At 40.7% G+C, this 23,444-nt stretch overlaps 1 protein-coding gene across 6 annotated transcripts in view; it reads left to right on the top strand.

Annotated features, from left to right (window-relative positions):
• GRAMD2B (GRAM domain containing 2B) overlaps nt 1–15,564 on the top strand; it is a 43,544-nt gene extending 27,980 nt beyond the window's left edge. For 4 of the 6 annotated variants that reach the window (XM_009684403.2, XM_009684401.2, XM_068925780.1 and 1 more), the window contains 10 exons: nt 767–870; nt 5,011–5,106; nt 6,057–6,128; nt 6,244–6,324; nt 6,954–7,065; nt 8,519–8,641; nt 8,816–8,906; nt 9,355–9,456; nt 11,281–11,374; nt 14,355–15,564. In XM_009684403.2, coding sequence (XP_009682698.1) covers nt 767–870; nt 5,011–5,106; nt 6,057–6,128; nt 6,244–6,324; nt 6,954–7,065; nt 8,519–8,641; nt 8,816–8,906; nt 9,355–9,456; nt 11,281–11,374; nt 14,355–14,396 — 917 coding nt within the window. In that variant the 3' untranslated portion in view covers nt 14,397–15,564. The remainder of the gene's footprint in view (nt 1–766; nt 871–5,010; nt 5,107–6,056; nt 6,129–6,243; nt 6,325–6,953; nt 7,066–8,518; nt 8,642–8,815; nt 8,907–9,354; nt 9,457–11,280; nt 11,375–14,354) is intronic. The other 2 variants (XM_009684402.2, XM_009684404.2) reach the window with 2 other exon arrangements.
• Nucleotides 15,565–23,444: the final 7,880 nt, after the last annotated feature.

Raw genomic sequence — 23,444 nt, 5'->3', positions numbered from 1 at the left:
CATCAGGTACTGGGCACCTTTGGGAATTGTTGCCTGCTTTGCACTTCTAAACAGAGTAGTAATCTGGTGCAACCTTTTGCTGGTACCCAAGTTTGTTACTTAATTAGAACTGGTCAAGTGACTAGGTGTTTTTTGTTGTTGTTTATGCTTTAAATTTTAAAAGCCTTAGTTAGGAGAAGGATTCACAATGTCTAAAGATTCATTTGTTCTCTGTGACAGCTGTAACAAATGAAGGCTACATAGATATGTGTTACAAATGTTTTCTGCAAGAAGGAATATAAGGCAAACAGTTTATGAATGAGATAAATGGTGTGCTCTGTGGCTACAAAGTAAAGGCAGTATTATTTTACAAGTGCTTCTACCTCTATTGGTCCAGACGAATGCTATAGTCCTAGAGCCAAAAGTTTTGAGCCAAGCCTTCTATTTCATGAAGCTCTTTACATTTACATAATACAGTTACCTGACACCTAGTCTGAAGGTTATAGGAAGCTAGTTGGTACTCTCAGAAAAGATTCTTGGCTTCTTGGAGCTGGTTGTATGTTATGTGTTTCAGTCTTTAGTCTTCAGATGTTTTGAATTTAAACTTAGACTTGTGAAACTTTCTAAGCTCTTTGAAACAGTAAGTTTTACTAGTACTCAAGTGTGACAATGTTTATCAGAAGATATAAACCTACATAGGTTATGGCTTTAAAATTTAAAAAAAAAAAAAAAAAAAAAAAAAAGCTTGTGGTGACCTGAAAGATTATAGACTGTCTGTGTGTTCTAGGTTTTACCTGTGCTCTGCAGAAAGAAATCCTGTACCAAGGAAAGTTATTCCTTTCTGAAAACTGGATTTGCTTCCATTCCAAGGTTTTTGGTAAAGACACTAAGGTTAGTAAAAAATCTTTTTATGTACAGAACAGTAATGCTATTTCCCAGGACTCTGGTCATCGCCAGAAGTTCATGTTATTGCGGAAGGCTAGACTACTGCTAATACTTCTGGCTGACTGTTACTGGATACAGTGACTGTCATGCAGCAATACCAAAAAGTTACTTTAGAGCTGGAGCGCTATTATTACTAAAGATCCATTCCCTCTCCTAAGGGACTCCCTGTCTGGAAAAAAAGAGATGAAAGGAAAGGATCTGACATGGAGCAGTGAGGGCGTTGCCAAGCCCACATAGCAAAAACTGTACAAAAAACACTCTTGGGAAAAGTATGAAAAAGAAGGTGAAGACGAGGCTGAAGAACAAGGTCAAGATGACTGTTGTTGGGCAGCTGGAGGGAAGGGAAGAATCAAGCATGTTAAACATGAGAACAATTACAGATGGAAAAACTGAATCTGGTCTCAGAGATGAGTGGCTAAGGGATACGAAGGATTCCTCTGGCTGCTCCTTCTGTTCCGCATGAACAGAGAGCGGAAAGAAAAACCAATGTGCTAGGCATTTACTTCTGAGCCTAATGTGAAGAGCAGACTACTTTCTGAGTAGTCAGGAAGATGGTAACTTGTTAAATCATTGTATACTCTTTCTCAGTGCAGCTACTGAGACTTTCAAGAAGCATTTTTTACTATAAATGACCTGCTTAAGGCTTAGCCCCTCTCAGGTGAATGCTATGCATACAGATAAAAAGAAATCCTGTCCAACAGTTAGTGTTCTGTTCTTGTTGTTTTGGAGGTTTGGGGCGTTTTTCTTTGTTTACATAAACTCTGCTCTATCTTTGAGCTTTCATTAGGAAATAGAACTTGATTTACTGCAAGGATTTCTTTCTTTTCTTTCTCAAGTACTTCCTTGAACAAAGTTCCTTTTTAGGTCTGGACTCCTGCTCAGTGAATAGGGTGCTGAACTGCACTGTACTTTAATTAAGGAAACAAGTTGAGGAGCTGACAGTATCTCTTTACTCTGCTGTGAACAATTTTGATGGTACACCACCTATTTTCGAAAGGACCTTTAAGAAGGTGAAATAGGTTTGAAGAATGACTAATGACGTTGTTGTTCATAGTGATCTTATGGCTTATTGTGTATTACTGCCCGGCTCAAGAAACTGTAGTTATTGCTGGTTGTCAGTTAATGGATGCTGTTAGTCATCGATAGTGCGTTGATGCAGACGGCATGTATGTCAGTGAAAGCCATGTGGCACAAATAAGGAAACCAAAACTAACAAAGGGTCAGATACTGATACTTGTAACTTCTAGCAGCTATCTTGGCAAGTAGTTTCATTAAAATTGATGAAGTTATTGTCTAAGTAATCTCCTGTTCAGCCCAACTAAATGTAGATGGGTATACTCCAAGCTGAGGTGCAATTTTCTAAAATTCTAATTAAGCTACATAAATACAAAGGAAGTCTAACAAAGCTCTATCAAGTAGAATAGAAAGAACTAGAAAAAGATGTAGAAATATACTCATACAGTACTAGAAAGTGTTATTTATGGAATATCAAAAGAGTTCCAGATGTGGGGATATATGCATATTTATGTATATGATGCACAAGAGTAAAGGTATAGCAGGGCTGAGCAGGGTAGACTATTTCTAAATATGGTCGCAGTGTTATTCCATCGGTGTTCAACTCTGGGTCCCTGTTTAAAAAAAATACTTGGTGGGGGGAAAGTAAGGAAGGTCACTTAAGGAGTAAACTTGGTCATTCACTCCCTCTCTGTCCCCCATCACGCTCTAGAGCTTTGTTCAGCCACACAGAGCAGGCAAAAATATTTTTAGAAATGTTAGCCACAAAACAGTAAGAGAATCGGAGATATAATGAAAAATAATATAATGGGGGAAGAGGAAATCAAGTTTGACAGGAGGAAGAACTTTCTTAGTAGTAAGGCATGTTGACAGTTGCCATGACACAAAAGCTGTATGGCTTGGAACCTGTAAAACCATCTGAACTTAGCCATAAAACTGTTCTGTTGTGAGAAGTAGCAGGATTACCTGTTCTAATAAATCCTGCACCATGAATTCTTCTACCTACAGAATTTTTGTTATTAAAAGCTTGGGGAGGTGAGGGGGTTTAGGGGGAAACAGCCAGGCAAGTCAGTAGCTCCGAGTCTGCAGTGAAAAAAACCCTGCTCTTTTAAAAATAAACTGTTTCTGCTGTAGGACTGAATAAGCTTTGAAAGACTGCACTGTCTCTCCAGGTAGTTCTGTATTGGCCTGGAATCTTTTTCATGGAGCTAAATATCATCTTACATGTTATCGTTTCCCTCCACGTTGCTTACAGGTAAACCGTATTTCCCAAAAGAATTTCTGCTGCAGAGAAATAAAATACTTTGCCGTGACTTCCTCATTTTAATCTAGTGCTGGGGTAAGAATGCAGTAAGCAAATACTTAATCCCACTTAAGCACTCCTTTGTCTTGATTACAGTAATGTTATCCATCAAAATAGCATGCAGCAGAATGCCATTAACATCTCTGATTTAAAGTTCTTTGAGGTGAACTGAACCAGTTATACAACTTCTAAGTTGCATTTTTATTATAATAATCATTCGTGGGGTTTTTTTGCTGAAAAAATCTCTCCAAAAGTAGTAAAGCCAGTTCAATTGGCTCGTGATGGTTCTGTGTTATTACTGTCAAAAACACTTCATAGCTGTCCCCTTCACCCTCACCTTCAGAAAAAGGTTTTATAAAAAAGTGTTGCAGAACTTTGTGAAACGAGACAATAGGCAGTGCAAGAAGTGTAGCGGAGTACCTGTTTAATGACCCCTTTTCAGAAGACTTGGCCTCTCAAGCGGAACAAATAAGAGTTCACATATTTTTAAAAAGTCAGGAAAGAACAAGTAGTAGTCAGACTTACAAATCCTTAGACCTAGGCCTTCAAAATTATAAGCACTGGGTTTTAGGTTGGGTAGTTTTGTTTTTGTTTTTTTTTCCTATGCTAGCATACTTTCTTAACAAAACTAAATACCAAGTTTCTAGCCTGTAGGTGACGAGCGGAGATTTGGCCAGCCGTTCTTAAAGAGCGGCTGACAATCTTGGCAGACTAAGGCACAGAAATGCTTTTTTGTTACCTGAAACAACATGAGGTAGTTCCATGATTTGACGTTATCTTGTCCTTATTCTTCTGAGCAAAAGTTAACAAAGTTTTACAAAACTGCTGCTCAAAGACTATTTTAACTGACCTGCGTTTTTTTCATTGAGTGCTATGATCACTTACTGATCAATCTGCAGGCACTTCTGTCTCACTTCCAGATTTCTCAGGTCACTGTGACGGTGTACGCTTACGGAATGGTACCAGGAGCTATAGCCCATCCATAAGTGTCCTGGATTGCTGTGTTTGCCTAACTTGCTATCAGTAAGTTCTGGACTTCTTAATTGAAAGTCAAAGCAGCAATTCAGTCATGAATTGTAATGTGGGGTTTACAAGAACCACCTGTACAGAATATCTGCATTGAAATACTCTGAAATGCAGCAGGTAATTTCCCCTGCTAATAGGGTTGAATGTAAACAAGAAGCAGGAAGGAAAATTAAGTACTCTTTCACTGTAAGTGTAGAAAGGCTCGATGACACACAGGGATCATTTTAAATAAGTCAGTGGGTGTGTGGCTCTTTTGAAATACTGAAGGACAAGCTGTTTACTCAGCTGCTTGTTGCAAACTAAGGGCTCTGAAAGTGGGGAGGAAGAACAAGAGTTGTATGGTCATTGCTCAACAAGCATCTCCTGCCTGAGATGTTCTGCAATGTTCTGCTTCTAAACAAAGAAACCTAGCTTTAAGCCTGGTTTGTTGTGCAGGTACATAATGAACTGAATCTGTAGTCTTGTAAGAGCAAAGGGATCAAAAAGAGGAAGCACAAAAAAAAGCTTGAATTGGTATCTGATAAAAATAGAAGTAAAAACAGTTAAGAAGTAGTATTAGTCTAAAACCATACCTGCTCCATATGGAACTTTAAGAACAGGGACATAGGAGAGAAGTCTTTCAATGAAGAGCGTTGAGAGTCTGACTTGCCACAGTTGGTAGGTCGGGCTCCTTCTGAAAGAGCATTCAGACTAGTATGCTTGTGTTGTGCTGAGACTCTAACAGTATGATGGTCTTGTTTCAGATTAGTATACCTGTGCTCTCAGTGACACTATTAAAGAAAACCAAAACTGCCCTTCTTGTGCCAAATGCTCTGATCATAGCAACGGTCACAGATAAAGTAAGTACTGGAAGGGGGTAAAGCTGTCTTACCCTGTCTGCTTTCTTTTTCTTTTTTGTTCTCTTTCCTCTACTTATTTGCAGTTGTCATGAGGGATTCTTGAAGGTGCCAGGTGCCATTTTATCCAAGCAGAGGACTGGCCATATGTGGCTGTTTAGACTGAGACCCCTGGAGGATTTTTAGGATGTAATTTGGGCTTATTCTGCCCTGTTCTCTCGTGACAGGCAATGGCTTTTTTTTTTTTCCTCCCTTCCCCTAACTCCCTGTCTCTTTACTGTAGGTCCAAAGAAAACAGAGCTATGTAGAACTTTCTGAGAAAATAGGAAAGGAGATCTCTGGACACCACCTGTTCTCTAAAATTCATCCTTCCCTGTTCTCCAAGACTGCTGATTGGTGGCAGTGAGGGAACTGAAGCAGCTGGTCCAGAAAGCAAGTGCAGAGAGAGTTACCTGCCCAACTGACAGCTCGGACAATATGCTTGATTTTAGTTGGGTCTCTCATCTGATCAGTGATGCCATAGATGCAACACTGTAGTGGCTCACAGTGATAGTCAGGAGTAGTAATTGCATCAGTCAGGAGAAAACCTGATCACCCTAAGAGCAACTTTAGAACCAGTGGTTTGTGAACAAGGAGAGGATGTACAGTGACTTGTGTTTTGAAAGGGACAGGGAAGACATAGTGCATAAAGTCTTAAAATAAACAGAGCACTAGGCTATGCTCTAGGTATTACAGCAGGGCATGGGAAGTTCTAATGTGCTTTTTTTTCTTTTTTGCTCCTTGTGATTAACCTCTGTTTATAGGCTTAGTGGCAATGACTGTTTTCTCTGCTGTATGATAGTCCTTGAAAATAGTTACCTGATCAGCAAAGCCACATATCACTTTTACTTAGATAAAAGGAAGTTTTTTACTGTGTGCCTTTTCTCAAAGTTTTGCAACTTTTGTTTTTTCAGTACATGTTTGTCTCCTTGCTCTCCAGAGATACCACCTACAAGCTATTAAAATCCATCTGTAGACATCTTGAGGTAAGTACTAATGAAAGTGAAGATGATATATAGATTTATGTTCGTACCACAGCTCTTCTGCTCCTAAAAGTTAGGCAGTTGCTAACTGTGTTCATTGTTAAAACTATTTTTTCAGGATACGAGTGTCGGCAACAGCCCCAATCCCTCTTCTGCTGAAAATAGTTTCAGGGCTGATCGTCCAACTATTCTGCCTCTGGTAAATGACTTGAGTGTTTGTTCTCTTGTTGCATGGCAGCGTTCATTTTAAGTCCTGTTTATAATATTCTAAACTGAAGCAAATCATGCCCTTCTTCTAAAACTTCCATGAGCTTTTCAGCCTTGGGAAGCAGTGGAAGTGATTAGCATAGATGTACTTTGATCTGATTAGATGCAGTATATGTGCACACATATGCTGTTTCTAGCAGTCAAGTTTCAGTGCTCCGTACCAACTTTTGGTTGCTGCTTCCCCTGCCATGGATGACAATTCGTCATGGCTTTTGAAGTGTTTCTAGCAGCAGTCCTTTTTTTACAATCCAGTTCAAACAACTGAAAGAGCTGTGTAGCCATGTGATGACCAGAGTGTAACTTAACAGTCTTTCTCTTGCTGACGTACCTAAGCTTTTCACCTAATCTAAGGTAGGGGATGAGACTTGAGCTCGAATTCTGGTGGTCATAAAGCACTCGTTGTGCTAACTTGATCTCAGCATCTTGATATCAGAGCTTATTGCTGGCCAGCCATTTTTAACTCTCTAATCATTGCTTCAGTTTCTCAAGTGAGGTCAAAGGAAATCAGGCTGTTTAGATTTAGATCAGGGCTGATCTTTCTTGTGACTTATTTCCTATCAGGATTTCAATGAAGACTATTCTGATCTGGACGGTATAGTGCAGCAGCGGAGGCAAGAGATGGAGGAGTCCAGCAGTACAGGCTCCCAGACTCCAGAGCTGGAACACTTCCAAGGTGAGAGGGGTTGTGAGGCCTGAGAAAAGAGGAATAGCCTAGCTCTCAGTTTTGCTTCTGTAATCCCCTTCTGAGGTGAAGGAGCATCTGAGTTCACAACAGTCCTGGAGAACTAGTTGTATTTTAAGGTCTTCCTTGGAGCCGCAATAGCTGTGTTTCCATCACTGTACACCTGCCTTATTAATCCAGAATTAAGTAACGATCCTGTCAGCAGCAGATCTGGTTCATGTCACTGCTGCTCCCAGTTGCTTATGCATGCTCTGTCTGCTCCCTACCATCCCAGGGGTTTTACCCTATCACTAATGCCAGCAGAGATGTAATGTGAGAGATGTTCATCCTTTAAAGATGAAATAAACTATTAAAGAGTAATTCAAGTCACAGTGTAACTTCTAATCCATTTAAACAACTTTACGTAGAGGTGGGTTTTGATCATCAGGAAAAGTTATCTTTTATCTGTTTGGGGGTTTTTTGTTTTGGTCTTTGCAGTCCTTAAGACGCTTGAAGATCTTGTCCAAACTGACATTTTTAACGTGACTGTAGTTTTAAATAGCTCAAATTCTTCATCTGCTCTGCCATCATGCTACGCAGAAAGACATGGCATATGAGTCCAGAAATATGGCAGAACTTGTTTTGTGGCACATACTGAATGTCATTAGCAGCAAGATCCTAGGGTATTATTCCATTTAATATGTTAATACACACTAACATGTTGGTATTTCATTACTTCAGGTTCTATCTTGACTATAAAAAAACTTCTATATTAGAAGCTTGTCCAAACATTATCAATCCTCTCTTTCTTAAATAGCAGTTTTTAGTTGGGTTCGTTCTTTCTTAATCTTTTTTCCCATGTCTTTTGTTCAGCTCTATGATTTGGGGTTATTTGCTTTCATTTGTCCTTGGTATATACTGGGTCTATATAATAATTTGTTGGTGTTTGCAGAGCAATAACTAAATTATGCTGACATTACTTGCTAAATTAACACTTCTGAATAATTATCTAACTTGCTGTCTTGCTTCCTTAAGGCTAATAACTACTTCAAGCCTTTCTATCTTCTTTTCCCTCCAAAAAATACTCAGCTAAAAATATCTCCCTAAGAAAAGAAATGAGCTGGGGGAAACCCGTCAGTTGTAATTCTGGTTTTTTTTCATCACGGCGACGGTCCTAGATATGCAAGGCAAAACAACAAAACAAGTAAATAAAACGGAATGTGACTGGATTTTTCTGTCCTATCTCACCTGGATGTCTTTTGCATAAAATGACAGGAACTGGAACTACAATTTTCTTTTTAAAGTAACAATTTGGTATCTCCATGTGAAGTCATTGAAGTTGCTTGGCATCATCACTGCAGCACGTTCAGTCCTTTTGAGATGACTTTTGTGTCTGTTTACAGACTTACTTTTAGCTTCCTTTGATTTCCTATTTCAGCTTTATTAAAACTGTTGCTTTTGACAGATTTTCATGTTGTTGAGACACAGACCCACTTGAAAGTTTCCAAGACTGAGGCAAAGTCCGTCCGTTCAGATGTACACAGTAAGCGTGTACCTGAAGGAAAAGCCAGGAACACTCCTCGAAATGGTAAGGAATCAAGGGAAGATCTTCAGCTGGTTAGTTAAGTCCACATAGATGTGTTAGTTCACATTAGCTATGGGCAATCTTTCCTTCTGTTCATGTAATTTGTTGCATGCTTCCTAACACCATTTGTCTGCTTTGGTCTGCTTTGATTAAAATGACGCTTTGTTCTTTTTCTAGCAGGTCATTCTGAAGCCTTCAGGTTCTTCCACAAAGTGAAGTCTCAGAACCTTTTATCTCTGAACCAAATACTTATATTCTATGCAGTTCTGTAAGTGAACAATTAATACCAAGACTGTCAAAATATTAGGATTTTCTTATATTTACATAGATTAATACTATCTAAGTCTCACTTGAAAAAGAGGAGACTGAGGGGGATTGTGGCCTTCATACTTTCCAGAAGTAGAAATGCCAGGGCAGGCTTAACGAACCTTTAACTTGCAGAAGCAAAGGGTATTTTGGGGGAATGTTAAAGAGTTTAACTACTTGCAAGTTCATTCTAAGTGGCATTAAACAAAGCAGTACTACACAGCTGAGACTTTCAGAGCTGCCTGAGTGCCACTGAACTGTATTCCTGAGGTGTTTTTAAGAATGACATCTTTGCAATACAGGTACCAATATTATTTAAGTGGCCTTTACGGTTGAGCTTGTCAGGTACGTCTCAAGCTTCCGTGTCCTTACGAACTCAGCTGACATACCTTATTTTTCTTCTCTTACAGTGTCTGTGTATTAATATTTTCTACCTTCTACATGAGATACAAAATCAATGTCCTAGAGGAACGTCTTATTTCCATGACATCCTTTGACTCGCATGTTAAGGAGTAAGAATACCCTCTGTAAAATTATTTTTAAAGAACTTTTTTTTTCCCATTATCTGTCACGCTCATCTAACGTTCTTCAGAAACCCTCGTGATGCTTGATATCTGTACTAGCCACATCTAATAGCTTTCTGTTTGAGACTTAGACCACAACACATCACGCTTGTACTAAATGACTGTCATCAGCATGTTTCAGATAGCTGTAACTTCATGAAGTTAACTACTGAAATGAGCTCCTTTTCAGAAAAATGATTTGGGGCGGGGGATATAACTTCTGTCTTTAATGTCACTTGATTAGCTTCAGATGATAGCAACCACTTCATAATCTTCAGGCTAGTTAATCTACCTTGCTTGTATAATGTTTTCTAAAACTTTGGGCTACCTATGTTCTCTCTAGAAATTGATGTCCTGTCTCACTAAAATTGAAAAAAAAGTTCTCATGTTGACTCACAGCACATAAGAAATACTCGAGTTGCTTGTGAAAAGTCAAGATCCTCTTAGTGCCCAGGAAGACTGAGGAGGGAGCAACGTAGGACTGCTGATGTTTTCTTAGATGTCTCCCAGTGCTTATTTGATAGTTCCATTCTGTAGCTGTGGGCAGAGCCCAAGTCACAGGTGTGAATCTGCGCATCCCCCCTCCCCCCCCCCCTTTTTTCTTTTTCTCCATGTTGTACGGACAGGAAATCCACAAACAGGTAGCGCAGAGGCATACAGAAATATGCCACTGTAAGTTGTACCAGCTTCTTACTCTTTTCCTAGGACGGAATATAGTTCAGCTGGACGCTTGCTGAGAAAACTAACCAGTTGCTTTAGCATTGAATTTTGAGTTGGGACGCTTGCTGAGAAAACTAACCAGTTGCTTTAGCGTTAAATTTTGAGTTGACTCTTCTGCTTCTTGTAACTGATATTTTCTGAGCTGCTCTGAAAAACATAGCTTAAAGCTTTTTGTGCAAGTTTCATTACAAGACCTGCAGCCACACATAGTGGGAATGTTGACACAGCCAGCCAGCTGGAAAAGCACCACTTTGAAAACCAAGGAGAAAAATAAAATTCAAGCTAGAGCTGTACCCAGGCTAGGTGCAGTTGCCCACTAAGTGTTTCAAACTTGCTGCAAGTTCTTCAGTAAGGTCAACAATCCATCTGTGTGACAGATAGGCCACTCTGATGACATGCTCTCAGTCATGTTAAGCTACCACTGTGCTGCTTAGGATCCAGTTGCTCTCGGCTATATTGTGTGGACAGCGCTTGCGCGTATATGCCAGAGGGCAGAGCTAGGCTCTTGATATCCAATTTAAAGAAACAGGAGGGAAGTGGTTCTTTATCTGAAACGGGCTTGCATGTATATTTTATTACAGTGCAGGGAGAAGGGTAAACCTGTCTAATAGGAGGCAATGTTAAAATCTATTTTCTCACTTCTGTCCTATTTTGATTAACAGGATACTGTGGCCCTCTTCTGAAGCACTGTTTTACTAACAGGAATCTCCTGTTTTTTATCATTCTGATCCCAAACAGTACGAGACAGAGGATGATCTCATGTGCCCTTTTACAGTGTCAAGGGGTTGGGCTTTTTCGTTTCCTCTAAGTCACAAGACATGGGGAACTTACGTAACTTTTCAACTTACTACTAGTAGGAATAGCTGTAAAGTTTTCCATCCAAACTTCTGGAGAATGAGACCTCCCAAAGAATGTAGTCAAGAGTGACTTAGGCGTGTGTTTCTGTAAACAAGTAGAGTTCACAATGTTACCATTTAAAGTATTTCTACATGCATCTCTGCTGTGTTTTTCCTCTTTTCATTTTCCTCACACTTGCTTCCTTTTGTTTGACAGACGACCAGCGCGCCAAGGTTTGGGATCTCATCTGCAAATTAATGCTGATGCCCTCTGTGATGAGTTAACTGCTAATCTTATAAAACTGGAAAAGGTAACTTTATGATATGAGTCAAATGCTGAAACACTAATCAGGTTCTTGCAAAATTTCTACAATTCCTCACACTGAAAAGTGCTGAATGACTTCTAGATCTGATACCAGGAGCAGCATGTTTTCCTACCAGAAATGCTGTTATTGGACTGTAAGTTAGCCCACATTACAGGCATTGATACATGTGAAAGTTTTTCCTCTTATGACAGGCTGAGGCTTAAGACCAGGAGTGCTAGTAAACTGGACACTTAAGGGGTGATGACTGCATTTAATCATCTTGATTGTGGTCCACCAAGGCTAAGGATTTGAACTTAGCTTTTTTTATTATTATTTGATGACATTTCCTGTGTGTGGCGTTGGTTTATTTGTGGGTGTGGGGTTTTTCTGCTTTTAAAGGATGGGGTTTTCATATGTAGTCAGCCTCTCCATACAGAGTGGCTGGCATCTGCCTGTTTCTCTTCAGTAACACAAACGCTGCTGTGCCAGCTGTGTGATTCCCTGTAACTGGCCTTTATTTTTTGTCATTCTCTAATCACAAAACTAAATGCACTTGAGCTGGATACCTACTCAAAACAAGAGTGGGTGGGAAGCCTTATTTCTACTTTAGGTGTCAAACATACCCAGAAGTTTTGGGGAGGAGAGGGTGCCACTGGCCAAGCATGAAAAAAGGATCAGTGGATTAAAAATAGTTATTTGAATTGCTATGCACTTAAATCATGTGGGATATTTTTGCCTCCGTTTCTAAAACTGAGTGCTTGCCAAGGTCTTTCAATACCTGTTTCTCCCAAAGCAAATTTCTCAAATTGCATGAGGCTAAGATTATATAATATCACTGTTTACTGTGCTGCAGAGATTTCATGGCTCTGCCAAAAATCAAATGGGAATCCTTCCCTTCACCACCAACCCATTGTCTATGGAAACGTGGAGTAACACTGACATAACAGCTCTCTATGCTCTGGATAATAACAATATGAATGTGAGGAAAAAATGCTTACCACGTGATTGCCAGATACTATCTTTAGCCAAATTACGCCATTTAAGGGATTACTGCCTTCCGGCTGCCTAGGTCAAGCCCTCAGCTGGCAGGATGGTTCATGGGAGATGTTCATTTCAGTGGGAAGCTAGCCAGCCTTTTGCAGCAGGGCTAAGCCCGGTCACAGTCCCTTATATAGTCTCTGCTGGGAGATGCAACGAAAGGCAGCTGGATGGTAGTAACTTTCAGCTGTTCCCAGAGAAGTGGCCTTCTGTCCTGAATTACAGGGACTTAAGCCATGCGCTTTGCTCGGTTAGTGTCCAAAGAATTGAACCCTTAAATAAGTCTTAGTTTGTCTTTGCGAGATATTCTAGGCACTATCAACTGCTGGTGATCTAAGTTAAATGGATATTGCCTATAGCTGCTTATTACCACATCCTGGTCCTGTCTAATCTGGATCAGTGGTGGTTAAACAGTATGCCTGCCCCTACCCTTGTACTGCAAAACTGGTAGAAATCTAAGAATCTAACAGCCTTATGTTCTCTGAGCAAAGCTACTGCAATCACTGTACCTGTGTCTAATGTCTTAGTGAAAAGTGTTAGTGACTGGCTTCAGCAGTAAAGCTAACATGAGAGTTTGTTTAGCATAACTTGCCTTCTCTCTCCCTCCCCTCCTGCACCACTGCAGCATTGAAAACTAGAGCACTATAATGATCTGGGTTAAAAACTACCTATTACTCTCCAATTAACAAATGTTCAGTACAAAATTACGTTGCAATGACTCTTTCAGTGTGACCTTGTGATTTTTACCAGCTGTACTCCATACTTGGAACCAAGGCACTTCCATGGCTTAGTAGAACATTGCTTTGGCATTTGAGTGGGTTTTTGTTTGGGGTTTGCTTTTTTGACAGGCATCATCATTTTACGTTGTTAAAATGAACTGGGTGAAGGGTTAAACTGGAGAAGACGGAATGTGGCCTTAATGTGACTTCTTCCCTTATCCTAATGTATTTAATGAGAAATGTATGTGTAAGAGTTGATTGAGGCTTATAAAATTAGCTGCTTCTTACTGTTCTCATTTCTCCCAAATGTCTGTCTTGGAAAGGTGTGCATCTGGCTAGAAGTCATGACACAGAATTAAGAAATGGCATCCTTGAACACAAAGTACAATAGCTCCTCAAGTAACTTGAAAGTCTGAAAGTAGCTGCAACTAAACCTTCTGTAGACAGTGATGGCTAGTTACTGAGACACAGAACACATGTGCTATGGGATGTGGCCTGCTGTATCCCTTTCCCCCTGCTTTTAGGGACAGGGGGGATGGAGGGGGAGAAATGGGCTGTGTAAAACAGATCTGTGCAAATTATCCTGAGGATGTGACTGCCTGGCTGGCATTGCCTTCAGCTGAATTGAGAGAAAGTGAGTAACTGACAGTCAGTGCACTAAATCTGGCACATGCAATATGCTTGCTCATGAGAAGAGCCTATGTTGCTGCACACAGGTCGTAGCCTGTGTAGTTGAAGCTGTTGTAAAACTACTTGAATTACCCATTTAAACCTAAAAGTTGTGATTTTTGAAGTTTGAGTCTTTTATCGAGGTTCCATCAGGTCTAAAATACTAGGGGGTTTTATCTGTCTCTTTATAACTCTAGGGTGTATGGCTTCTGGTGTTTTGGGGTGCTGTGTGTGGGTTGTTTTTTTTTTTGTCTCTCTACCACTCTCTCATGCCTAAGGAAGAGAAGGATCTACAAGGGGAGATTGCAGGAGATAATCATAAGCTACATCACCTTGATTTCAGTTGCTCAGCTAGGCAGGCTGCGGGCTGATTGCATCTAGATGTTTTCTTTGACCCTAGCACAGGAAGCATTTAACACGCATACCGTGGGCATAAATAGCTGTGACAGAATGCCTACAGAGAGAGTACTGAAAAGAGTGCATCTTGGTGCGTGTTTGGTTTTTTTTAATGCAGTATGACACTTCCTGCCTCCCAATTGTTTTTTGTCTCTTTTCCTAAGATACAGAACAACTTACAAAGACTGCTTGAAGATGGTGAATGAAATGTTGATGTTCTTGGACTGCTTCAGACCTCTGTCTTCTGCTCCTGACAAACAGTTCCAAAAGAGCTCTGCTGGCCAGAGCTCAAGCTTCTTATTTTTGATCCAAGCCAAGTTAACTACTGTATATCACATTTCATAATGTAGAAAGACAGTCTATTCTTGAGGAATTACATATATTTTGAAAATAAGTTTTCTTCTCTATTGATGTACAAAATAATGGGTTTTATAGCTTGTTTGATTCTAGACTTGCTTTACACCACTGTAAACCTGGTGTAACTGCATTTACCTCAGCATCTCTTTTTCTGTCCTTTGTCATACAAGCATAAATGGGAAGAATTTCAGTCGTGACCCATCATGTGCAAAAGTATGTTGTGTGAATGAGCTAGGTATCTGTCTCACAACTGTGGCTCTAAATCAATGCTGTGCTCTTGGTTTTCATGCCTTTCAGACCTAGCATCCCAAAGATTGGGGAACAGACGTCTCTGGATTTAATTCTACAGGGTGCTGAGTGTTCAATATGTGCTTAGTTCTCAGGTGCTGTAAATAGGCTCAATTCTACTGTCTGTGGCACTGCATCACTGCTGAAGGTGAGGTCTGTTGCTACTGAGTATTCAATTTCCATTGAAGTCAAGCTTGAGATAAGTACAGACGCACCAACTTAACAATCAAACTACTTGTAGTTAGCAGTCTGGCTGTGACGTATCTGCACAGCTTAGAAAAGCTGCTACATTTTCTGTCCACTCATACAGTCTCTCCATTAAGTTACTCTGTGCTAAGAGCTGCAGTCAGCGTTTCCCAGAGTTACGTGAAGTCTTGGTTGGCTGAGCGAGTGCAATTCACGTTCCAGTTAAGGGACATCTAGTCCTTGTCTGTGACTCCAGAGACTGGATGTTTCCACATAATAGGAACTGGTGAATTAGTGATGTAGCATTAGAAAGAGTTTCAGTAGAGTGAATGAAAGAATGTGGATGCCTGCTTTATTGTTTTCACAGTGCCTGAGATGGGATAACTGCTGATTTTTAGCTTTCTGAATCACCAAGCAGGCTAGTTAGTTTTAAAAAGCAATATTTAGGATTATTATCAATTAGTATCTGTAAAATAACAGCATTGTTTTTATATGCTATGCATTCTACAACCATTTCTGTGAAATGTATCTTTTGTTTAAATAAACCGTTTTTTGTAAAACAAATGACTCGGGAATTACTTTGATTTGGGTCAACCCAATTCCATCTATTTTAGTGAAATGTGATACTTGGGATCCGAGCAGGCTTATACCTCACAGTACAAAGCTTGGCTGTTCCAGCAGGCAGGAACAGCTTTCTGCTAATGCTTGCTTTTACCCAGCTATACTCTATACCTTCCCAGACTGCGGAGACGGACCAGTAGGAGCAAGCTTGCCTCCTGGAGTTACTCACATTCCCTATGAACTCAAGCAGACTTGACTGTTCTTCCTCTTACAGTCTCTCTCCTTCCTTTCTCAGCCAGCTTGGGATTACTGGAGTATTCATGTTTTTCCAAGAAAACAGTTGAAAAAGCTGTCTTTTCTTTTCCATACTTTGCCCTCATTGTCTTCTGTTAGTTCCATAGCTTGTACAACTTTCTGGACTCTTACCTCGTCCTCCTTCTCTACTTCCTTCCTTTTAATATTTCTTTTAATAACAAATATGTAGGCTTTTTTTATGGCACTTTAAAAAGTGAGGCCACGTATCCTCTCTGTCAAGGGAACCTGTCAGGGAATCTTGACTGTCCACCAGCTGAACCAATCGGCCTGTTACTCTGCTACATCAGTGAGGATGGTGCTTTACTCTAACAAAACAGATGGAGGGAGAATATTTGGCAGGTACTTTAGGAAGTAAAGGCTGAACCCCTATCATTAGCCATCAGTAAACAGAGTAATAGCAACAGTGAGTGAGCAAGTAATCCAAGGTAGATGAGTGCCCTTTAGCCTGCATGGCAGTGTGCCAGGCGCCCTGACTCTGGACAAAGGTGAAAGTCTTTTCAAGGGAGGAGAAGCAAGTTGCCCACAACTGGGGATCATTGCTATGTGGCTGTTGGAGCCTGTGGCTCTGTGTTCACCTCAGAGCTCGTTTCATGTGGCTGCATTTTCTCAGCCTTGGTTCGTACCCTCCTCATTTTCCTAGAAGTAGGATGAGGATGGCCTCAAGGATTTAGCACTGTTCAGAATGGCTGGCAATATATGATACCTCTCCCAAACTGGGAGACAGAGACCGCACAACACCTTGTGGGAGTAAAGTTTAAAAGTGTGGTTTGAGCCCAGCAGTCTTTTGCCTTAGTCCTGCTTGGAGGGAAGGATGTGCCAACAGCAGTGACAAGCAAGGAAAAGCTGCTCCAACTGTGGGAGGAAAGCAAGGAGTTGGGGGCTTCTTCCCTCCCTGCCTCTGAGCTGGTACAAAGAAAGGCCACAGGAGCAGTCTTGCTGGCCTTTGAGGATTAAGTGCTAGTTGGGGAAAGATGTGCAACTTTGGGGAAGTCAACCTACACCAAATGTTTAACACATACAATGTTTCTAACTACTAATTTGCTGTACCAACTGGAGAGCTGACTAAAAAGTCTTTTTAATTGTATCTGCCTGTTGTCCCTAGCAGCTTACAGGCTGGAAAAGATGAGGACTGAGCTTCAGCAGCTGCGAAGCATCCAGTACTGCTAAGTTCTGGCAAAGCACTTTGAAGCTGCAGGTTTAGGGAAGGCAACAGGAGCATATCACTAATGCTTTTTTTTCCCCCCTCAGTGCAGTTGCTGACCTCATTTTTTCTTCTCAACAGGCTTAGTCCAAGTGTCTTCAGTTAACGTGAGTTCTTGTTCTAAGAAAACAAAACAGCTGCTTGATATTCTCCATCTCATAAGAAAATGATTTTGGAAGTAACTGCCAAGACTCTCTGGTTCTGTGAGTGGGCGTTGTAGGTGAGACCTAACTTTTCCACAGCACATGCTGAGAATATCCAACAACTTGAGTGGCCAGGTATTTGCGTGGTGAGAATATTTAGAAGTGCTTTTTCTCCACCTCACTAGTATGAACTAGACCAAATGTTAGGTCCCTGGGAGAAGGGCGGAGGAGGGAACACTGGAGTATGTTAAGGTTTTCTGATTATATAGGAATTCTTCTACCTTCAGGCTCCTGCTAGGGTAGGAAGGGTCCTTCTACCTCTCTTTCCTCTTCTGCCTTCCCACCTATTTTCTTGTGCATCTGCACAAATAGGAGAAAGGAGGGAGGAAAACAAGTATCATGGATTCTGTTGGGGGGAGTGAGCAGGAGAGCTGCTGGGTTAGTTTTCTGCTAAATTAGCCCGCTGAACTGGTGGGGGAGTGGAGAGGAGGGATTCAGTTTTCTGCTACTGCTGGTAAGAAGGAAGCAGCAGCAGCAGCAAATACTCCAAGGAAGGGGTGGGAGGATGAGAAGTCCCCTTTCAGCAGAGTGTGAACTGCAATAACTTCCTGTTAGCATTTGCAGAAAAGTCAAAGGGTGTGTGTGTATTTGTCTGATTTTTTTGATACCATCACTGCTTTCACCTGAATCCTTATGCAGTTGTGTAGTAATGCTCTTCACTTCCTGCTATGCCTATGATTTCCCTTGTGCTCTCATTTCTAAGCTTCCAGCTCACAGTCAGCTGATGAACACTAAATGAAGCTCCAAGTTGGTGCTAGCCTGGCCTTTGATGGCTATCGCTGGGATAGTTCAACTGCAGCTGCTAGTGAGGTGTCACTCCTGAGAACACAGGAGGTTTCACATTTACCGAGCAGGTGTGACATGCAATAAAGATGATGAAAAAGCTGGCTATTTATATAGAGAACTAAGCAAACAGTTTCTTTTGTGCTCAGTGCCTGAGCGTATGCTTTTATAAACAGTAGAGGGATAACTTCAATAACCTCGTTTGAAAGGATTTTTTGCCAGCACCTGCTTTCAGTTTGCTTGGTGAAAATAGCCGAGTCTTTGACATGCCAATTTGCTCAAGTGCAAAAATGGACTAATCTCATTTGGTACTTCTAGGTATATTGTTTGAACTCTGTGAAACTTTTTAGCTAAAAGTTGTTGCATGTAATGAGACTTTACAGAAGTTTTCTGCTGTCCTGGGCTATAAAGTCAATGTAGTCTGACTTTATAAATGTGGAGCTTCATGATGGCCTATTGCTTAGCTAATAGCCACAACAAAATACGGCAATAAGTTTCATTTATTTGCCTCTTAAGTTATTCCCTGTTTATCAATAGCCTCCTTGGGTTTTAAATAATCAGTCAAATCATTATAACTCAACAGCGTAGGCTACGTGCGCTGAGTCAGGAAGATCAACTTTAGGGTTATATAAAAGAACTAGCACTCACAAGAGTTTATTCCCTGAGCTTCTACAAGATGTTGTGATGCCTAAAACAATTCCTATCCAAAATGTAGGCAGAATTAGCTGGTGTTTAGACTTTCTGCTTCCTCCTCCTGATGGTTCTTACTGACCCTCAAGTTTCCGTTTAGCCAAACTGGCCAGTGATACTGTGCCTGCTCAGCTTGGATTAAATCTAAAAGGATTTGGGTAACTTGCCTTATGGCAACATGGTTAAGAGCCCTTGTCTACAGCTGCCATGACAGGACACCCTTCAAAGGGCATGGTCCCAAGAAGGAACTGATTAGGTAAGTGCTCTCAGAGTATACCCAACAGGATTGGTATAACTGAAGCTTTTCTATAACCCCATCAGAAGCTTTTCTATAACTATCTTCTGTGTATCTGCTGTCAGCTCCATTACAATTTACATGCAAGTGGTCAGGCTGCAGCATGGTAGCAAGGAGACTTTGAGCAGAAATTCAAGGCAGTTGTATGTTAATGAAGCATTCCCTAGGCTTGTGCTTATAATACCTACAAAGAGTAGAAAAATATTCCCAGTATCTCCTACTGAAGCTACAGCTGCTTTGTATTATGCTTCCCTCCCCGCCCTGCCCAATACAGGGCAGGATTTATGCCAGAAACTTGCCTCCCTGGAAGGTCCAAACCTGTTTCACCATTGTAATCCTTGACAGGAAGGAGAAACTACCCTGAGCTGAACGTCTGTTTACCAAGTAGGCATCTGCGCTGAAACACTTAGAAAGAAATTAGGTCCTTGAGAAGAGCCTCCTCAAAATTAGTGCCCTCCGTGTAAGTTTTCTACTGACTAGGCTTGGCAGTTGCTGGCCTCTGTGAATTCAGTTTAGACAGCAATTTTTCCCCAGTATCAGGTGTGGAGCCTGTGCCAATATGTTTCTATTGCGTATGTGACCTGCTTGCCTTGTGAACTTCTGTACTGAGTTGATTTGGATACCGCTTAAAAGCTCATTATGTTCTTAAAGTTGAAAAGATCACCTTAGCCTTTTCTAGGCTTTATATTACAAACAGCAAGCTCAAAGTCATGACGCATGATGAGGTAGGAAGTGCATCCTGTTTTGAAAGAATAATATTCCATGTTAAACTTCCTAACAAGGATTTAATAGTCTTTGGCAATGCAGGTAGCCTGGGGGTTGGGCTGTACAATAAAGGCCTCTTCAACTGCTGTTCTTACTTAATGGTATTGATAAGGTAATTTTCCACTGAGTAGGCATTTTACCAGTGCTTAGCAGGAGATTAAAGGGAAATCATTCCCGTGTGCTGTCAAGTAAGAAATTAAAAATCAGCTTTTCACACAATCTACAGACAGATAGAGATGAGGGCTCTTTCCATGGGAAAAAAGTAATGAGCAACTTAATTATAACCTTACATGCTGGACCTGGCATGCAGGGCAAAATGTAGCTCTGAATCCTTCCAGCACCTGTGGCTTGCTACCATGCCAGTATGCACACGTGGCTGCATTCTGGAGCGGAAGCAAGGTGAGAAGAAAGTCAGCTTATACTAAAAGTTATTTCCACTACCTATGTAATGAATCATGAACCTTCTCTCCTAGGATGAATTAGTTGAAAAATAAATGCTTTGTGAAATTGGTTTAAAATACTAGGGCCAAGAGATTGCTATTCCCTCCCCTCCTCCTCTCCCCCAGCAGTTTTAAGTGATGCAGCTAATAACTCGCATGAAAAAAAAAATCTAGATTACACAATTTGGAATTGGTCAAGCTTTCTAAACCATGTCTTTCTGATCTACTGTAACTGATAGATGGAAGATGGTTGTTGATTTTTAAAGACTCAAACTTCTTGATTGTGAGAACACATCTTTCACACTTCTCTTGACACATTTCTGGTTCTGAAATCACTCTTTGACCATCAGAGTAACCTTCCCATGAAAACATTTATTGGTTTGGGGGTTACTTGAATTCATGAAAGCATGAAAGTTGGATTAGGGTTAGGACTGAAGAAAAGAAGGTGTTCAGACCTGGATCCCAGGCAGCCCTTTACTTTGTTACTCACTGCTGCCTGTTATCTGTCCTCTACCTCCATTTCCCTTCTTGTGCTGCTCAATACGATCTGGATCAAAAAGTGGATCTGCTAAGTGGTAACCCATCCAAAAATGTTATTTTTTTTTTTTTTACCAGTTATCTGAAGGTGAAGGAGAGTCTGTAAAGCAGCCTAATATCAAGAACTGCTTGTTGAGCAACACCTGAAAGAATATACCTAGGAACTCTGCTGCTCTTATTACTTTTTCCCCCTCTATTGTTTTCTGTAATTCGATTCCACGCAAAGTGAAACAGCATTGGAATGCTCTGAGGAAATATCTCTGTGTGCTTGTCTTGTACCTATACGCTTCCCTGAGGGTCCGCTGCTGGCCAGTGTCACAGACAGAGCTCTGGGCGAGATGGGCCTACTGCATCAGCTAAGGCTTCCATGCAACTGTGGTTGCTCCCCTCAACTGTCAAAATAAGAGAGAAATTCCTCTTAATATGTAACAACATACGATTACCAAATAATATTGCATTTGTCCCATGATTTTTTTTGGTTTGTGTTCCCTCAGGAAGCGGACAGTGACGCATTACATTTCAGAGTGGTATTACTAGTTTCAACCTACTGAAATCAAAGATTTTATTTTAAAGGTGTGAGCCTGTAATAGCAAAGTTGGAAGCGTGTCTGTCACAGCAAGTATGCCTCACAATAAGATGGACTGTAGCTAACTGCAATATTCATTTTTCTCCTGCAAAAGCAAGGTTACATGCTGACGTGCTTTATTGGATTTTTTTCCTCCTTGTCTTGAAAAGTGAAATTAGTCTCTAGGCACTAACTCCAAACATAGACTACCTCCTTCATTTCTTATTTTCTCTTTTTATCACTTTTCTTTTTCCATTCCCTTCTGTTTCTTCTGTTTCTTGAAAAACTCCATCCTCTGCTCTAAGGAACAAATCTTTCCCTAAGTTATTGGATCTCTTAATGCTTATAGTAAGCTCTATAAGCTAATACTAGATATTCCATTTATGTTTCTGCATTTGGTGAAAAATATGGGGAGGAGGAGTGGGAATGCGCTAGGGTAATACAGTAACAACTTCATCCTATATTGTATGTCATTTTTAGTAATCACTGTAATTTTAAGTTTCATCACTTTAGATACAATTAATGCAAAATGTTCCTACAAGTGATAATCACAAATATATTTATTTACTTAATCATTTTGCCTGAACACAGAATATCCCAGCAAGAGAAGTAGTAAACAAGAATGAAGATGGATATTCATGGCATGTTAAAGTCTGTTTTGTGACCCTTTCTTCTCTCTCTCTTTTTGAAACATACATTTTTCAGCTCTCAAACTGAGAGATCTTTAAGCTAGTTTAGTTTCCAGTGTGTGCGTATTCATTGCGGTCTGAATACATCTATTCTCTCTTTTACAGTGTGTGATAACGTATTGCAAAAACAGAGACATTCAAATCCCATGGGAAAATGGAGATGTTAATGTCTAAATCATAAAACATGCATTTTTTCCTTTGACGATTCTTCCTCTGGTATTGTCATTATCAGTAAGAACACTTCTCTGTTTTGTTTTGGTTTTTTAAAATTCCCTGAACTAGCTTCCAATAAAACTTGTTACAATATACTCAAGAGTACTTCAGTGAATGTACAGTAGCCACTCTGCTCAAGCCCCTCAATTATTTTTACATGCTGTTCTGGGATGTCCAAGAAAGGCGCTTTGGAGCGTGGACCTGAAAAGCTCCAAGCGGGATGGGATTTTTTCCCTCCTGCCTTGAAGCTTTGCATATCCAGCTCTGCTCAGAGGAAAAGGCCTGAGTAATAGAAGATTTCCACACTTGTCCCCTGCAGACAAAATCTTTCCATAATGTACCTTGCCTGGGAAAATTTTGGAACTCTGGCTACTACAGTTCACCACCTCTGCTAGTTGTTACTTCTGCCTGTGGTATCACCTCTTAAAGGTATGTGTCCCTGCTGCTGGGAGAGGAGACGCACTTCCATTTGGTCCCACTGGGGGTCCCGCTTGCCGGGGCGTGAGCGGTGGGGTTCGCCTCTGGCCACATGGCCTCCTTCCTCACTGCATGGCACATGTCTTCTCACTCACCGAGGGACAGTGGATGCTCTAGGAGAGAACCATCTATTCCTTGCTAGGTTGAACTTGACACAAAAATCTTGTAAATGAACTAACTTGTACACATGCTAGCAACCACAGCCTAATGATGGGAGATTGTAGCGTGCTTATCAATCATACTGGGCTTAAAAGTGTAAAGTAAGTGTTGCAAAAGTTTTGGCATCATTACAGAGTAATGAGGATGTGCAGTTTGAGGAGAGTAAAGGCAGATCTTTTATGAGCTGAAATAAAGTCTTGATGTTTGCTCCAACATACTTGTCCTCACATCTTTAATCAGTCTAGTACAAATTTTGGCAGCCTTACTAAGAAGCTAGAAAACTTGTTACAGCAGAAAGTAAGCAGTAGCAACCTGGATTCTCTAATCAATTTAGGATCAAGAAATTGTCCAAAGGACAAAACTCTCTCTATATAGTGATGGTCTTTATTTGGACTCCAAGGGCAATTCCTTATTGCTTTGCACCGCAGGCAATTGCAAAACACACATGATAAGGCAAATTAAATGTGAATTGCTGCAGTGGCTGGGAGCATACAGGCTGAGCAAACAGTGGCTTCTAGCTCAAGCCGCTG

This window comes from Struthio camelus, chromosome W (assembly GCF_040807025.1).
Source record: "Struthio camelus isolate bStrCam1 chromosome W, bStrCam1.hap1, whole genome shotgun sequence".
NCBI lineage: Eukaryota > Metazoa > Chordata > Aves > Struthioniformes > Struthionidae > Struthio > Struthio camelus.
This window is presented reverse-complemented; position numbering and strand designations above follow the sequence as displayed.